Source organism: Saimiri boliviensis, chromosome 2 (genome assembly GCF_048565385.1).
Source record: "Saimiri boliviensis isolate mSaiBol1 chromosome 2, mSaiBol1.pri, whole genome shotgun sequence".
NCBI lineage: Eukaryota > Metazoa > Chordata > Mammalia > Primates > Cebidae > Saimiri > Saimiri boliviensis.
Window position 1 is genome coordinate 115,706,883 of NC_133450.1, and position 18,139 is coordinate 115,725,021.

Consider the following 18,139-nt stretch of genomic DNA (forward strand, 5'->3'; position numbering starts at 1 on the left):
GGGTTTAAACTTCAGGCCTACCACTATTTAGAAACTTACTTGTTTTACTTATTATATCCTTCAGTACCTAAGCTTCCTTGCAGGGTTGTTGTAAGCCACACAACACAGGGGTGATCTACTACCCATAACCATGGGTGAAGTGAGAATTATTACATGTAAACATTCAGAATCACCTCACATGGGTGATATGAGAATTAAGTGAGTTATTACACGTAAACATTTAGAAGAGTTAATGCTATATATTTGCTGTTATTATACCACCACTATATATTTCTTTTAAACTATACCACTATAATTAAACATCTGAACAACTTTAAGTTAGAAAATAACACTTTCCTTCCCCAATGGTAACAAAGTGTCTTCTGGACAAATCGCATGTAGAAGAAAGAAACCATGAAAATTTTCACTTTTGATAAAAACTGACTAGAGTAGGAAGACTTTTTAGGTAAATCTTTGGCCAAGATGACCACAGTAACAACTACCTTATAATCAGTATGCCAGTATTTGAACCTAGGCATTATGGCCTGTTTTGAATAAGGCAAAGAGGTATTTGAGAATGTTGTTAATACTAAATAAAAATCATAAAAGGGAAAAGCGTCTTTGAGAAGTACTAGAAAATTATGATAAGCTCAGAAATCTATCTCAATTTGAAATAGTCCCAGAAAATTTAGCCAACCCCAGATCAGTCTTCATCCAGAGAAAAACAGGAAAAAAAACCTGAAGAGTAACTTGTTAACTCTATAAGAATGTTTTTGAGCTGAGATTCAAAGACTCACTCTCTGGTTTGCAAGTTCTACCCCAAAAAAATTTTTTTTAATATTCTGTTTTTATCTTAGTGATACTATAATTCTCTTACATTCATTAAGACAAACCTTATTTTTCATTTCATAAATTATCAACGCAAAAGAGATCTTTACTGAACAAGGATTTACTTTAAGGCATTGTGTCTAAAAATGGAGTTAGACAAAAATTTTCTTTTCCGTTAAAATGAATCCTGTATTATTCCCCTAGAGGACTACATATTTAACAAATGAAACCCACGAACTAGGCCAGAATATGATCTGTGAGGGTAGCATCTTCTCTAATATATGGCTTGACTGGGAACAAGAGTTGTTTAGCAACTAAAAAAAAATACAGGAGCCATAAGGTACATAGTTTGTTGTTGTTTTTAACTAACCCACCAGGGTATTAATTAATTCACTCTTCCATTCATTATATAATGCATTTACTCTGACCAAACATTTATCCACCAAAAACTGTGCATGCTCACTGCCAAAGAAACCACACTGCAATTCTATAAACATCCATTTTTCAAAAAGTTTAATTTCCTTTGACTTTGTAGGATAACTCCCTTTATCTCTTTCTTTTCTTTACCTTTTTCTTCTTTTTCTTCCCTCCCTCCCTTTTTCCTCCCTTTCCTTCCTTTCCTTTCTCTCACTCCCTTCCTCCCTTCCTTCCCTTCCTCCCTTCCTTCCCCTCCTTCCCTCCCTCCCTCCCTCTTCGTCTCTCCCTCTCTCTCTCTCCTTTCTTTCTTTCGTTCTTTCTTTCTCTACATTACATCCCTGGTTAGGAAAGTGATCATTAAATTTGCTAAGTGATTTCTATCATGGCAAACTCCAGTACAGCTAAAGGGCAGTAACTCAATTAAGATTTGATTCCTGAATATTAGCCATTGACCAATTAGGTCACATGCCTATTAAGTCCAAATCCAAAATTTGGTTTACATGAAGATAAACTTTTGAAATAAAATGTATACCTTATAATTAAAGGGAATAGTTTCATTTTTAATATAGCACTTACATGTTAGCATTCAGTTGAATTCTGGGAAAAATAAAAAAATAAAACAAACATAATACCTTTGATTCCACTTGGTTTAGCATAAGCGGAATGTCAGAAGTTGTTGACTCGGGCATACCAAGTATATCAAACATAACTTGAACTTCCTGATAAATTTCACTATTTTTATCTAATTGAGAATTTTTATGTTTCTTGTTCTGTAATATCTGTGAAGCTTGAAGTTCTGTACTTAAAAATACTACAATGAAAAAGAGAAAATAAATGTTAATACATGCACAAGAATCTCTTAAGATATTTCACTAAAATTATTTATTCATTTAAAATAAGTATCAATTAATACCAATAATGCCAACTTACAAAGACCCAAAGAACGCCAATAGTTGTAGCAACACTGCAAACTTTTAAATGAAATTATTCCCTAGTCCATAGCAAGTGTTACATTTTTTAAAAAATGAAATGAGAAAAAACAACTAACTAAAGTTATGTAAAAGAGACATCCTATTAAATGCATTTACACTGTACTTTAAATGGCTGTTTTCACACTGGAGAAGCCCTAGCAGCTCCTACTGGAGTTCAGCAGGCAAAGATCCAGGTCCCAAAAGGAGATGCTTAAGTTTCATCTACTTTACCTACAGAGGTTCAGCCTAAGACTTAGTTTGAAACAGATGAACCGGTACAAAAAAGGAGCACTAGAAGCGAAAAATTAAAATGAAATTTAACACTACCAGGAAAAAGAGAAACGGTTTATTTTATTCTCTGTCATTTCACACTAGCTGGTTTCAGTTCCATTTTAATTAACATAGTAAATTATCTAGATTGCTATTTCAGTTAAGTACACGTTTACCAAGGACCAACTAGGAATGGTGTGAACAATGGGGATACCAAGTCAAGGAAGATATGATGCCTAGCTTCAAAGAGTATAAAATGCAGTAGTTGAGACCCACCAGCAAATCAACAATTTAAGAACAGGTAGAATGTGTAAGACGCTGATAAATTATTATCTGTCTCATATATACAAAGCAGGCTGGTCAGAGAAGAACACAGAGCTCTAACTGATCTATAAGCACAAATAGCAATTTGAGTCAGGATAAACCACTCCAAATATTTACAAGTCCCTTTACTTTCACCATTTCATCTAATCCTTTCAATAGCCATATTTAAGAAAATTACTCAAAAATCTTAAATGGTTATAGTCTTGTTTTAAAGTGACTCTTCACTACAGTAGTTAAGACTTTTGTTTTGCGCTGGGCTCAGTGGCTCACCCCTGTAATCCCAGCACACTGGGAAGCCGAGGCAGGCAGATCACCTGTGGTCAAGAGTTCGAGACCAGCCTGGCCAACATGGCAAAACCCAACTCTACTAAAATTACAAAAATTAGCCAAGTGTGGTGGCATGTGCCTGTAGTCCCAGCTACTAGGGAGGCTGAGGGAGAAGAATTGCTCGAGCCCGGGAGGTGAAGGTTGCAGTGAGCTAAGATCATGTCACTGCACTCCAGCCTGAGCGACAGAGCAAGACATCTTGTGGGGGTGGGGGAGGACTCTGTTTTTATTTATTTGGTTAAAATTAGACATAAACACCGCAATTTAATATAGAAGTTTTAACTTCAGCTGAGCAGAAAATACATCTGAAAAACAATTTAAAAGTACAGGTATCAGAGCCGCATCCTCTGAGATTCTGAACAGTAGATCTAGAAGTAGGAGTTGGGAATCTGTGTGTGGTGTGTTTTAGACTCAATGTGATTGTCAAGGTCAGGCAAGATTGAGAGCCACTGCTTCAAAGACTTCTCCAGGCAGTCTACACACAACAGTTTAGAGAGTCAAGTATTTTTATTGATTTTATATAAACAAGAACATGCTACACATGTTCTGTATATTTATTTTGTGTTTACCAACATCTCTTAGAGATCATTCCATATTGACACATTTATTTGCATTCTTCCTACTACCTATCTTGTGACATCACTGCATTAATGTACCATTTCTACTTACCTATATTTATGGACACTCAGGTTTCTGGTCTTTTTGCTACTACCATGTCATAATGAACATGCTTTTCACGAATCTTTGTACACTTGGGGAAACAGATATAAATTCACAAAGAATTGCCAAGTAAAAAGAACTGCCAAGTCAAAAGGCCAAGTGAATTTTAATGAGACATTGAAAATGTGTCCTCCTAAAAGGCTCTACAGGTTATTTTCCCACTACAGTCTAATGTCTATAGTATACAAAAAGGCTTACTCCCCCAAATTTCTATTAAGATTTTTCAAGTGAAAAATGGCATCCTGTCATGAGTAATATTGTGCATCTTTTCATGCTTAGAAGCAGTTAAAAAAATTTTTTCTGTAGAGTGCATGTTCATGCCTTATGTATTTTATGTATTTTCCCAGTGAATTTTTATCTTTTTCCTCTTGATTTATAAAAGCTCTTTACATAGTATGGAATTTGGCCCTTTTTATTTTATACATGTTGCAAACACTTTCAAAAAGAACACGAAGAAGCTTATTATGTCAATATGATTAAAACAGTCAACTGAAGACAGAATAGATGCTGGTAAGACTGTGAAATGGTATAACCTTTCCAGAAGAAAATACGGCAATATACAACTAGATCAGAGACTGTTTTAAATGTTCACAATCCGTGTCTAAGTAACCAAAAATACAAACAAGGAAATCATTTTAAAATAGAAAAAAATCCAACTTTGAAATCTGTTAACAAACATAATGTTATATGACTAGAACAGTAGCCAATTTGTCTTTTCAAAAATATTAAGTGATAGGGAAATAAAGAGGGAAATGATATATTAAATGAAGAGGAGGAGGAGAAAACTCTGTAACAGGATCTTAATCTTACTTAAAAGTGATTGAGTGTGAGAGTGTATTTGTTTGTGTTTGTATACACGGAAAGACAAAGGAAATAAACCAATATTCTCTCTGGGGAGTTAAATTATAAATGTTTTTCTTCTTTATACTTTATGTATTTTCTAAGATTTCTATAATAAGCATGTAATTTTTGAACATATAAAATTTACCATTTTAATCATGTTTTAAGTAAACACCACCATCCATCTCCAGAACTTTTTCATCTTCCCCACTGAAACTATGTACCCATTAAACACTAATTCCTCAGCACTGCCCTCTGGACACGTATTTTTATAATCAGAAAGAATAATATACTTCTCTTAAATCTCTTCTTTATTTCTACTTGTACCAGAAACTTGTATCACTACAATTCCTGAGCTTCTCAGCAGCTAAGGAAAAAAGGGGAACCACGATAGATTTCATAATTCTCATTTAACTGACATTAAGAATATCCAAGTTCCTCTAGTTAGTGCTTCTTAGGTTCCTTTCTGTCCCAATATACCTAGGAGTTCCTGTGACCTCCCATTAACAGTGGTTCATTAAATCAGTGACTCAAACCAAATGGGAAGACGATGGATAACAGTGTACTGGGAGGGAGGGAGAGGGCACAGAACTTTTATTTCCCCTCAACACACAAGACAATTTTAACGCCAATACTTCTATCACCACTAAACACACACAAACACACACACACAAACACACACACACACACACACACACACACACACATTTCATCTCTAATGAAACAAACTTTATTAACACTAGCGCCTAGGAGGAATATATCACCTGTAATCTTTTTGTAAATGGTATAATCTGAAATAGAAATCTTTCATAATAAAAGGTATTAGAAAAATTCTTACAAATGGCCATTCTTTACAGAAATTTAAAAACATTATAAAATTAAGCTAAAGTAAAACAATGTTGAAAGGACCCAATACAAACATGCATCTATACTCCAAATCCCTCCCTGACAAAACTAAGTACATTTAAAGTGTCTTAAAGGCACAAATTTTATCTTAAAAAAAAGAAAAAAGAAAAAAAAAAAAAAAAACCTCATATATTCCTAGAGCAGTTCCTGGTACAAGAGTAAGTGATCAGTAAATATTTTTTAAACAAATTATCATCCAGTGCCTAGTTTCAGAGAGTTTTAAGATTAAACAGGACTTTGGAGATTATCAACTTTAGCCATATAGTCATGAATAATAACAGACAGACTAAGATAAAGAAAAAATTACTAAAGTACTATATAAATCAAAAACACAGGGCATTCTATATTGGCCAAATAAATCACAAATGTTAGAAGGTATCACTGGTAGAATGTATACTGTATTATATAAACATTTCTGAGACAGCTTTGTATTTTAAGTAAAATATTAAAACCTTTTTAATATACAAAATATCTAATGGTTCCTTAATAAATCTTGACTTGAAAATAATAAAACCAGATCAAACACATGCATTTAAATGTTCAAGATAACTTACATAGAAGTTTCAAACAGTCTTCCTTCTTTTTTAAACGATCTTTAATATCTCCCGATATGAGTACAGAATAGGGACATGCCATTTCTTTTAAAAAGCCACTTATCTCAAGCTGGAAGCTCTCTAGATCATCTCTTCCTTTAAAAAAGAAAAATCACAAAACATGTACTGAGCATTTATCATATAATCCAACACTATAAAATCCACTTGTTTATTTCCACTTTACAGTCAATTCTAAATTTTCACATTAAATCCTTAAATGTGTGCTCATGAAGCTTATGTTAACAACTAAAATAGTAAGAGCATTATTATGGCTATAATTATTAATTCACTTCAGAACCAATGATCCCTTTCTACTGTATTTCTATATACTCAGAAAATAACTGCAATCATCTAATTAACCCTCAGTGTTTATCTTTATTTCATAATACAATTATGTAGGCACTCGTGTTATATTTTAGAATTCAAATTAATTTACTTTGCATCAAGTGAACTGTTAAAAAACAATGGAAAAGGATAAGCTGGGTGCGGTGGCCCCCACCTGAAGCTTCAACTGTTTAGGATGGTGGGGTAAGAGGATTGCTTGAGCCCAGGAGTTCAAGTCCAGTCTGGGCAACACAGCAAGATCCCATCTCTAAAGAAAAAAATATTATCTTTCAAAGAAAAAGCTACTTTGACCCCTAGTGAATGCACAATAATTTTTACTTTTTCTTTTTATTATACTATTAATAGCTGAAATTCTTCCGAAGACCCACAGGACTCCAGTTACTAAGATGGCGATGAACTAAAGAAGCTTTATGAGCTGGCACAAAAGTTTTGAACAGAAGTATTCCTATGTGAATCCATATCCTCCTGAGGTACAAGCTTCAGAACACAATTTAAACTAGGAATTACACACACATATATATAATATTTTAAGCCTTAATTCAACATGAGCACCAATCAAAAATTAAACTTTTAAATAATCAAATTCACACTATTTTTTCTAAAAAACAATACTAAGGTTTAGACAGCATACATCAGAGCTGTCAGGAAGAAAAAAAATTGCAGATAAACAGTAATTGCTTATCGTTTGATGGCAAATTTAAATATCAATTTTGGATTAATATAAATTTAACCCAAAAATGTTTACTATCACATACTGAAGTTCTTTGCAATATGTGGGGTTTTTTTTGTACAGTGGACACATTACTGATAAAACTATAAGCCATAAGTTACTGGTTTATTTTATTATTAAGCAGAAAGGTAAATAAAACATAATGTGGCAATACCAGCAGATGTGATACTTTCTTCTAGGTTGCACAACGATTTTATTTGAGAGCCTAACCAAATACAGAGCTCTGAAAATTCAGGTGAAGATAATCCACCCTCTGCAGCCTTTGTAAGGGCTTGTTCTTCTAACAATGGTCCTTTATACCTAGAAAGGAAGACATATAAGTTAAAAACAAAACAAAAAAACCCAACCAAACAAAAAAACCTCCTATACTCTGTGTCAAAGTCTACTGCATGTTTTTGTAAATAAAATTTTATTGGAACACAGCCAATAAATGTATTAATTTACAAATTGGCTATGGTTGTTTCCACACTACAATGGAAGAGCTAAGTAGCTGTAACTGAAAATGATGACTATATTGCCTTTTAAAGAAATGGTCTGCTCATTCTCCCTCTATATAATTAACATTTGGCTTTTTTCCTGTATTTTAACATGCTACAGTAAAATTATCTACCAATTTTAAGATAAATACCATAGATATCACAAAGTCAAATACAGCATAAAGTCTAATAACTTTATTTTAATTACAACAAAAATATAGTGAGAAAAGCAGAGACAAATTACAAATTTTAAAAAGTTAAAATTGAAAAGAACCTATTAGATCACTTTAACCTAAACCTTTTATTTTATTTTATATATATATATATATTTGAGGTGGGGTTCACTCTTTCACCCTGGCTGGAATGTAGTGGCACAATCTCGGCTCACTGCAACCTCTCTGCCTCCTGGGTTCAAGCTATTTGCTTGCCTCAGACATCATGGTAGCTAGGATTACAGGCGCCTGCCACCACACACGGATAATGTTTGTATGTTTAGTAGAGAGGGTGTTTCATCATGTTGGCCAGGCAGGTCTCCTGAGCTAAAGCGATCCACCCACCTCAGCCTCCCAAAGTGCTGGGATAACAGGTGTGAGGCACCATGACTGGCCCTATTTATTTATAACTTTACTATTTTAAACATTTCTGCAAATTCTATATCAGAAGAACCTTACATTTTCAAAACACTTTATATACTATATTAACTGAATTAGATGATCAGTCTTCTACTTTTATGACTCTTTTGCAACTGAGCTTTTGTTAACATTATAAACTTATAGATAATATATTTAATGTGTTTTAACCCATTGCAGTTATTATTCTTTAGATACTCAAATTCTTCTATCTCTGGTTTGTAGTAGCCCATTCATGGAGGCCAAAGGAACCCTTTGAATTGTTCCCCGGTACTCTCTGAATGCTTTCCTTGCTTTCCACAGCATGTTCCTGCCTTCAACTTGGAATCGACATTTCTCTAAGAAGTCCTGATTCTTTTTAATGATATTGAGAGCACAAAATCTGGTACCAAAGGTTGGTCACTGTTTCTTTCTTTCTTTTTTTTTTTTGAGACAGAGTCTCGTTTTGTCACCAGGCGCCAGGCTGGAGTGCAGTGGCGTGATCTCCACTCACTGCAACCTCCGCCTCCCGAGTTCAAGCAATTCGCCCGCCTCAGCCTCCCGAGTAGCTGGGACTACAGAGGCGCGCCACCACGTCCAGCTAATTTTTTATATTTTAGTAGAGACGGGGTTTCACTAAGTTGGCCAGGATGTTCTTGATCTCTTGACCTCGTGATCCGCCAGCCTCGGCCTCCCAAAGTGCTGGGATTACAGGTGTGAGCCACCGCACCCGGCTGATCACTGTTCTTATGCCTTTTTAAAACACAGTATATCAGGAGTTCATATTGCTATTTCCAACTGGAATTTAGTATTGTAGGGGTTTTACATATTTTATTTTACATTTTTATCTATCTCCTCTCACAATGAAAATTTTTGTTTTAATAACATTTACAAATTCCTAATATATATTAAAATAGGTAAATTACAGACAGCTTCAGAATAGAAAATCCAGTATTAACAAAATTACAGTTTAATTTTTTTATATTTACAATGTATTTCTGTAAGGATACAGAGAGAAAAACAATTCCATCCCATGTGATTAAACCACCTACTTGATATATCAATAGACATTTGTCTTGTTTAGCTTTTAATTTTTAGAGACTTGTTGCTTTTGATTTCATTTTTGTCTTATAATTACGTAAAACATTAATATAGTTTCAAAGTCTAACTTAAAAATACAAGGTACATCAGAAAAAGCTAGTTTGCAATTTCAATCTTGTATCCTCCACTTTGTTCCCTCCCTTCCCTGTAACTGACTATATTTATTAGTTTGGGGTTGTCCTTCCACCATGTTTTTCAATATAAATATATGCATTTTTGTCTCCTTTTTAAGATAAAAGGTAGCCTACTATATACTGCTCTAGTCCTTGCTTTAAACATATATATGCTTACATGCACACATATTTACATACAGTAGAGATCAGTAATTAGAGATATTATTTAACCACTTTTACAGTTATATACTACCCCACTGTCCAGATGCACCATATTTTATTTAATCAGCTTCTACTAAAGGGCATTTGGAGTGCTTCTAGTGTTTTGTTAATACAGTTTGGCAAATTTTTGTCAGTTTATATCTGGAATAGATTCCTAGAGGTGCGACTGTTGGTTCAAAGGGTAAACAGATATGTACCTTTGCTAGATACCATTAAATTCTCCTGTAGAGGGGTTGTACGATCAAGGTATTGGAGTACCCCTTCCCTCGTAATTCACTAAAGTTGTCAAACTTTTAGATTTTTGACCATCTGATAGCTCAGTTTTATCTACATTTCTCTTCTGAGCAAGGCATAGGGCATATTTGCATATGCTTAAAGACTACTCGCATTTCTTTTTCTTCATCCATCAGATGAAGGATGAGTCCTGGTATTTCCAAATCCTCATTTTGTAGGTAAAGAAACTAAAACTTCATGACATTAGGAAACCTGCCTTATATAGCCAGCCAGACAGAATTCATTTAATCTTTACAGCAATGCTTTCAGGTAGCATTATCCTAATTCTGTAGAATCAGAAGACAGCACTAGGATTTAAATCCGTATTTAATCCAAAAGCTCCATCGTTCACACAGGTCTTGTTAGACCTCTGTCTACAACTATAAGGAAACTAAGGAAATAACCTGGTCCAGCTGACATAGCCAAGTAAAGGCAGAGCTGAGACTAGAACATTACTTCTGCACCCCCAGCTCAAGAATGGTTCTTTATGAGTTAGCCTTCCTCCATGTCTTATAATGTCTCTCAATGAGATTTAATAGTAAACACCTTATTTTCTCCTACCTGCTTTCATTTCTGCAATAAAGTAATACTCATAAACTCTTGAAAAAATTTAACTAATTCATATTGGTGTAAGTTTTTTAAACTGAAATGCCAATGATGAACAACAAATACTGCTCAAATCACAAAAAATACTGAATTTGGGGAAAAAAAAATCTAATCTTTAATGCCTTAGCTGATCAGATGAGGTAAAAATAAAAAGAGGAAAAAATAAATGCATTTAACATACCTGAATATCTAATAACAATCAAAATCACATTAGTAGCTAACATTTATAAACTGTTAATTGTATGTTAGGTGAGTGCTAAATGATTTATATAAATTGACTCATTTAATTGCCGCAATACCCTATAAGGTACATACTACCATTAGCTTCATATTCCAGATGAGGAAGTTCAGGAAGATAAAGATAAATAAATCCTCTGGGATGGCCATAATCATAGCTAATGATTGTCTGTAACTGAGACACACAACCTATCTCCATAGTCCCACGCTCTTAACCCCTATTGCAGGAGTCCCCAGACTTTTTACACAGGGGGCCAGTTCACTGTCCCTCAGACCGTTGGAGGGCCACCACATACTGTGCTCCTCTCGACCACCAATGAAAGAGGTGCCCCTTTCTGAAGTGCGGCGGGGGGCCGCCTCAGTGGGCCGCATGCGACTTGCGGGCCGTAGTTTGGGGATGCCTGCCCTATTGTTCTGTCACCATCCAGAAATATATCTAATAGTTTTATGCAATAGAAGTGTCTAAAAATATTCTGCTAGATAACTGAATAAGAATATAAAAGTACTTTTTTAGCAAGAACAGTGCTTCTGAAACTTTTATGTGCATATGAATCTCCTGAGGGTCTTGTTATAATAAAGATTCTAATTCAGCAGACTTGGAATGATGTCTGGGATTCTGCATTTCTTCACCCCAGGTGATGCTGCTGCTGCTAGTCCACCGATCTCTCTTAAGCAGCTTAGTACTTATTTTTTTTACTTTCATTAAAAAAAAAAAACAACTCACCGGGCGCGGTGGCTCAAGCCTGTAATCCCAGCACTTTGGGAGGCTGAGGTGGGTGGATCACGAGGTCAAGAGATCGAGACCATCCCGGTCAACATGGTGAAACCCCCTCTCTACTAAAAATACAAAAAATTAGCTGGGCATGGTGGCGTGTGCCTGTAATCCCAGCTACTCAGGAGGCTGAGGCAGGAGAATTGCCTGAACCCAGGAGGCGGAGGTTGCGGTGAGCCGAGATCGCGCCATTGCACTCCAGCCTGGGTAACAAGAGCGAAACTCCATCTCAAAAAAAAAAAAAAAAGAATCTTAAAAAAAAAAACTCTCAATATTTATCATCACTCCTTCTCCTCTTGCAGTACATGAGTAATTAGAGTGGGCATTTAAGAGTCTATTCATGCTGCATTTGGCAACTATTTAGTGTTTATCACATTTATTTCTTACTTAGTATGATTTCCAATGCCATTCTGCATTTACCTCCTAGTTTGTTCTACATATTCTTAATCATCAAAGCGCTACTGTTACTCCAAACACTGAGAACATCTCCCCTAGGCGTAGGCCATCCCCCATGGCCTTACACCCTGGAACCATAGTTGCTGGTCTAACATTGCTTTAAGCTGGGTGATCCAAATCTTCAGTCCATTAGGGCTGCTGGCAACTCTCCTCAACAATACAACCAGGGCCTAATTTACTATTTTCTTCAGCCAACAGATAAAACATAAGACCCTTTCTTTTCCCATCATTTACTCAACCTATTGCCTTTGCCTCTCATCCACCTCTCCCTGCTTCCCCAAAATTTCCATTATCTTCCATCCACAACCTATTGGATATTTTGCTATACTGTCTGTCTCCTCTCAGAAAGATTATCCCTCTCATTTTTATTCTGGATTCTCCATTTTGGACCCAAACTGAGAAGCTCAGAGCTACTGCTGGGAGATCGGAGCCAGGGTACCCAGGGGAGCCCACACCCGGGCCACCCACTCTTGGTACAGGCCACCTCGCTTCCCAGCCCAGGGAGGAAAGGAGAGAGGGTATGTGAACAGGTGTGGTAACTAGAGTCTCAGGAGTTGCAGCCGGCCCAGGCCCAGGCCCCCCAGCCCAGCCCAGACCGTGGGTCCACTGGTTCTTCCACCCAGCCAGCTTGCGTCTGTGGAACTGGATGGAACACAGTTCCATCATCACCCAGGCACAGAGGGAAGATGCCCTGGTGCTCACCAAGCAAGGCCTGGTCTCCAATTCCTCCTTAAAGAAGACTCGTGGATATAACATCTTCAAGGCCCATTTCTGCTATTTTTGCACCCAGCACACAGGTCCATCAAGCACTTCCACCAAGCTGGTACACAGAAGGAGGAAGCCAATACCAGTGCTAAGTCGAATCTGCTCCAGTGTCTCCAGTACCAGTTTTATCCGATCCCAGGAACATGACTGCTCCAAAGGCGACAGATGAAGGTCAAAGGCTACGTGTGGTCACTGACCCAGATGAAACTCTTGTGCATCTTTAAGACCAGCAACAATGCTGGCCTCACAGTGTCTAGAGAGATTCAGGAGGCCATCAAGCAGGTGTATGTTATCAAGAAGCCTCACGTGGCAAGAGACGAATGAAGAACTCTTTAAATGTGTTCTCTTCACTGCCAACCTGGCCAAGTATGCTGACCCTGTGACAAATCTCCTGGACCGGGATGGGGTGTTCTGAGCTGACTTATTCCATGAGTCCTGAGTATTCCACCAGGGCTGCTATGTCAGGAACCTCAGCCGCCTGGGGAGGAAGCTGAGGAAAACCCTCATCCTGGACAACTTGTCTGCCTCTTACATCTTCCACCCAGAGAATGCAGTGCCTGTGCAGTCCTGTTTTGATGACATGGCAGATACCGAGTTAATGAACCTGATCCCAACCTTTGAGAAGCAGAGTAGACAATGTCTATACCAGTTTTGGGTAGGTGCGGGCCCCATAGCCTTCCCTGCTTCCAAGCAGCGGTCATCCCAGTAGGGGTCTTTACTACATTGTGCCTTTATGATAATCTGACAGACAGAGTGGAAGCTGGAGCACATCACCACATGGGCCTGGAAATAGTGAGACGTGATTGGAAAGAGCTTTAGGACAGCTTAGATGCCAAGTAGGCAAATGCCAGACCAACATACTGAGAGCTACCTGCTCCTGAGCTGTTCAGTTCCCGAGATATATATATGTATGTATGTGTGTGTGTGTCTGTGCGTGTGCTCTTCCATGACCTGAGCCCCAGAATATAGTGTTTCAGTGGGGGAGAAGCTGAAAGACCAAGACTCTTCCCAAGGTAGCTTGTCTACTCTCCTGTCATCCTAAAAGCCAATGAGCTCTATATGGAAGAAGACTATTGAAGATTCCATTGCCAAATCATGGCCTTTCCTCTGTGTTATAAGGCCTATGACAAGGAAAAAGCACGGGTATGCCTTTGGGTGCTCCAGGCACACACCTTTCCAAAATCTTTCTCCAGCCAGCTGCTGCAGAGAAAAATAAGACAAGTGCTTCGCATGGGCCCTTTCTATGTCTCCCCAAGGTTGGGTGCTGAGCTCTCTAGCTCTAGTCTCAAAACTTTTTACCACCTAGCCATAGTCTTGAGCCTGCAAGGAAGGAGGTTTTCTTCTCACCCTGGAGGAGAATAGATTACTGATTTCTGTTATTTTTGACTCTGTTGGAAACTTTTCTTTCTTAAAAAAAAAAAGAAAGAAAGATTATCCCTACCATCTCTAGCTTTAGTTCTTTTTATTCTCTCAAATTCCTAAAGGTCGGATAGTAGGGTTTTTGTCCTCTGTACTTACCAAGACAGCATCATTATCACTGCTCTCCCAGTATCTTACAAATATCTCCTGATCTCTTGAGGCACAGGCCACACAAATTTGCCACCCATTCACTTGTGGTTTTCATCTATTACCTCTTGGACACTCCCTAGCATCCCTTTTGCTCAGTTTTCCTCTCCACCTCTATTCTTGCCATTATACTGAGTTCCTTTAAAGTCTGTATGTATACCCTATCTCACACCCTAAGCTCTCGATTCCAACCTGCAACAACATGTCATTCAGCACCTCTTGCACTCTTGCCATTACCTGGACCTACTCCACCTCCAAAATCACTAATCCAAATATGTGGCTCCCTGACTACAACCTCTTATCTATTCTTCCAGCTTGCTTCTTTGACCACTCACCTACAACTAACTATTCTTTGATATCATCATTACCTCCATTCCAATGATCCCTCTCTGCATTCAACCTATTTACCAGCTCTCTCCTATCTTCACATTCTTCTGTATCCAATTTACATTCTAAGGTGTATTATTTCATTTTAGTGCTCAATAAATACCAACTGAAGAAATTAATCTGGCGGGGCATGGTAACTCACACCTGTAATCCCAGCATTTGGGAAGCCAAAGTTGGAAAATCATTTGAGGCCAGGAGTTCAAGACTAGCCTGGGCATCATAACAAGACCCTGTATCTATTAAAAATTTTTAAAAATAAAGAGAAATGAATCCTGAATTTTAACATTCAATCACTGAGTCCAGTAACGTAGTTTTTTCTATAACCACTGCCACTAAGCAACCATCATTTATTTCCCAGACTATTAACTAAATTTTCCAATCCATTTTCCACCTTGCTGACAGACGTAACTTTCACACTAGACATCGAATCACTCCCTTTTTATTTAAAATTCTTCAATCACATCCCATTGCTGTTATGATCAAGAATAAAATCCACAACACAGACTAAAAGGGGCTGCACATCCTGATTTTCACCTAAATCTTAAATCCAATTTCCCACCACTCTGCCCCTCACATTTTGCCTTCCAACCACATTCGCCTACTTCTAGTTCTTCTAATATAGTAAGCTCCTTCCCACTTCAAGGTCTTCACATTTTCTTCTCACTCTAAGCATATCTTGTTCCCCTTTTTCATCCATCCAACCTCAACTAGTTAACTTCTATTCACTCTTCCTATTTCAACTCAAATGTCACTTCCTCAGGAATCTATCACTAACCCCTAAGACTTCTTAGATTCTCCCGTTATATCACCCTGTTCTTTTCCTTTGACACATTTATTATGGTTTATAATTATTTTTGTGATCATGTTTGTTTCTCAACTAGACTGTAAACTACACAGGGGCAGAAATCAAGTCTATTTTGCTCACCACTGTCTCCTCAGAACAAGATCCAATATACAGTTGTGTTCAACAAATATTTAAAGGAAACTTCTCTACATAATAGTGTTTCTCAACCAAGGCTGTGGATCTTTTTAAAAATATACAGGTCTGTACTATATATCTGAAAATTATGATTCAGTCAGTCTGTGGTATATACCAGACTAAGAACAGTTTTCACAGGTTCCACACAATTCTGATGTACTTCCAGCACTGAGATCTACTATTCCACAAAATCAGAGACTATCAGAACAGAAAGAGACTTCTAAAATCATCTACTCCAGCCTACTCCTGACTGACTCCTAGCCTAGCCTGTTTTCACTTGTATCACTAACTTGTCCTTTCACATATTTTCCCTTTAAATGCCTCCCATTAATTTATTTTACATGACAAACTCAAGTACCTTCATTTATATCTTAAATATCTTACAACCAAAAATACATTATTCACTATCTACATGGATATTTGAAAACAGTGTCCCATTACAACACATATTGCAAATATCTACTCTTTTCACATCTTATTATCATAGGGAATTCAAACTTCAAAATTTTGCCCTCATAGTTATTCCTAGAAAAACTAATTTCAGAGTGTGTCAACGGTTTTACTTTCCATGCTGAATAATGTGAAACTAATTTTCCTTGATAAAAATCAAGATTATAGCAATGAAGTTTCCAAACCACCTATAATATGAACAATAAGTTCAAGAAATGAAGAAAAAAGAAAAGCACTGCCTTTTCCTTTTTCATAAACCATTTATGAGATCCCAATATTTTTACCTGAGGTACTTGGCAGCTCAAACTGTTTGGAGCCTAAATAATTCTACTAAATATTTTCAGTTCCTGTTTTGATTCCATCTTAACCTAGCTAAGTGAGAATTTCCAAGGGATTTCACAGAAGTAAAAATGCTCCCTAAATAATCAATGGCACTGTTCTTTACATATATTCACAATCTACTAAGTACAAGACTCTGCAACACTGGGTCACTGTAAAGTAGATATTATAAGGGTCCAACTAAAGAAACAGATCATAAAAGGGCAAACGTACTTTTAGAAAAAATAAAAGTGGGGTGTGGGATTGGTTCAAGCTTCATAGTAACACTGCAAAGGCACAGCTTCCCCTATCAAGAAACAACAGTATGTAGCAGGGTAAACAAAAGTGTAGATGTCTCCAAGCTCTTTATTTAATGTGCACTGTTTGAGTAAACTATTTGGTTCTATGCTTACCGCTGTGGACTCGCCTCTCTATGCCCTGCTTCGTTCATTTACTCATTCTTTCAACCACTGTTTACTTTAAGAGACTCCATTCTAGAGTGTTGATGAGAATACACCAGTGAATAAAATATGGAAAGCATCAATTTTCCAGGAGTTGACTTGGGGAGGAGGAAGAATAAAACTTGAGAGAAGGCAAATTCAAGAGACAAATGAATGGGAAGGGCATGATAATTTGGGCAGGGACAAGAGCTGTGTGGAAAAACAGGATGAGGTTGAGGGGGAGATTACAAACCACCACACCTGTCAGTATTAACATTACCCCCACCTCCACCTGAGCGTTCTTACAGCACTTACCATCCTGCATTGTAAATTCCACTCGGCAGCAGACTTGTAGCCTGCACGACTATGTAAGCCTAGAGTAATCTGAAAACTGTCTTCTTCCCCTGCCTTGGGGAAATTTACAAACGTAAATATGCATAAATGAATACGCAATCTAATATATATACTGATGAGCGGATGAAATGGTTGAATGTATGAACTCGCAGTGAACTAAAACACTTTCTGCGGTCAAAGCAGAAGCCCTTCACTCCCGCCCCCAAGTAAGCCACAAGTTGTACACTGCAGGAGACAACAGTCCTTAACAACAGTTCAGGTGCCAGCACCTCCCTCCGGACGCCACAACTACGTCAACACAAATAGCACCCGCGAGCGCGGGATCGCCCAGAAAACCGGTGCTAGCAGGGCCGCTCCACGCCACCCCGCGGATTCCTCCAACAGAGTTTCGAGGCAGGAAGTTTGGAAGAGGGGGCCACGAACCCCAGCTCTCCGGCCCTGTTCCACCCCCCAAATAGATTTCTCTCCCGCCTCCCGTTTAACTCCGTCGGCGCCGGAGGGATCCAGGCAGGGAAGGAGGCCTACACAGGGCCGCCCAGGCCAACAGAGGCCCAAGGGAAGTAGGCTAAGCAGCCAGGCCGAAGGAGAGGTTATGTTTTCAGGAAAAAGGCGTCTCCAAAAGCTCTCACCCCAGCGCCTCTAGTGTGTCCAGCACGTCTCCCTCCATCGTCGCTTCGGGAGCCGGCTCCGGCCCTCTCATGGTCCTTTGGCCCAGAGCTGTTCTGCGCTCTAAGTAGCCCGCCGGAAACTGGCGTCACAGCGCCAA

The 18,139-nt window shown here is 37.9% G+C and overlaps 1 protein-coding gene and 1 pseudogene across 1 annotated transcript in view; one reads left to right on the plus strand and one right to left on the minus strand.

Moving 5' to 3' along the window:
• The window catches only part of FAM98B (family with sequence similarity 98 member B), a 28,101-nt gene extending 9,993 nt beyond the window's left edge, over positions 1-18,108 (minus strand). The window contains exons 1-4 of the mRNA XM_039462897.2: positions 18,003-18,108; positions 7,405-7,550; positions 6,137-6,271; positions 1,857-2,035 (exon numbers count right to left, since the gene is read on the minus strand). Of these exons, the coding sequence (XP_039318831.1) occupies positions 1,857-2,035; positions 6,137-6,271; positions 7,405-7,550; positions 18,003-18,073 (531 nt within the window). The 5' untranslated portion in view covers positions 18,074-18,108. The remainder of the gene's footprint in view (positions 1-1,856; positions 2,036-6,136; positions 6,272-7,404; positions 7,551-18,002) is intronic.
• LOC101031602 (carboxy-terminal domain RNA polymerase II polypeptide A small phosphatase 2 pseudogene) lies at positions 12,761-13,553 on the plus strand (annotated as a pseudogene).
• Positions 18,109-18,139: the final 31 nt, after the last annotated feature.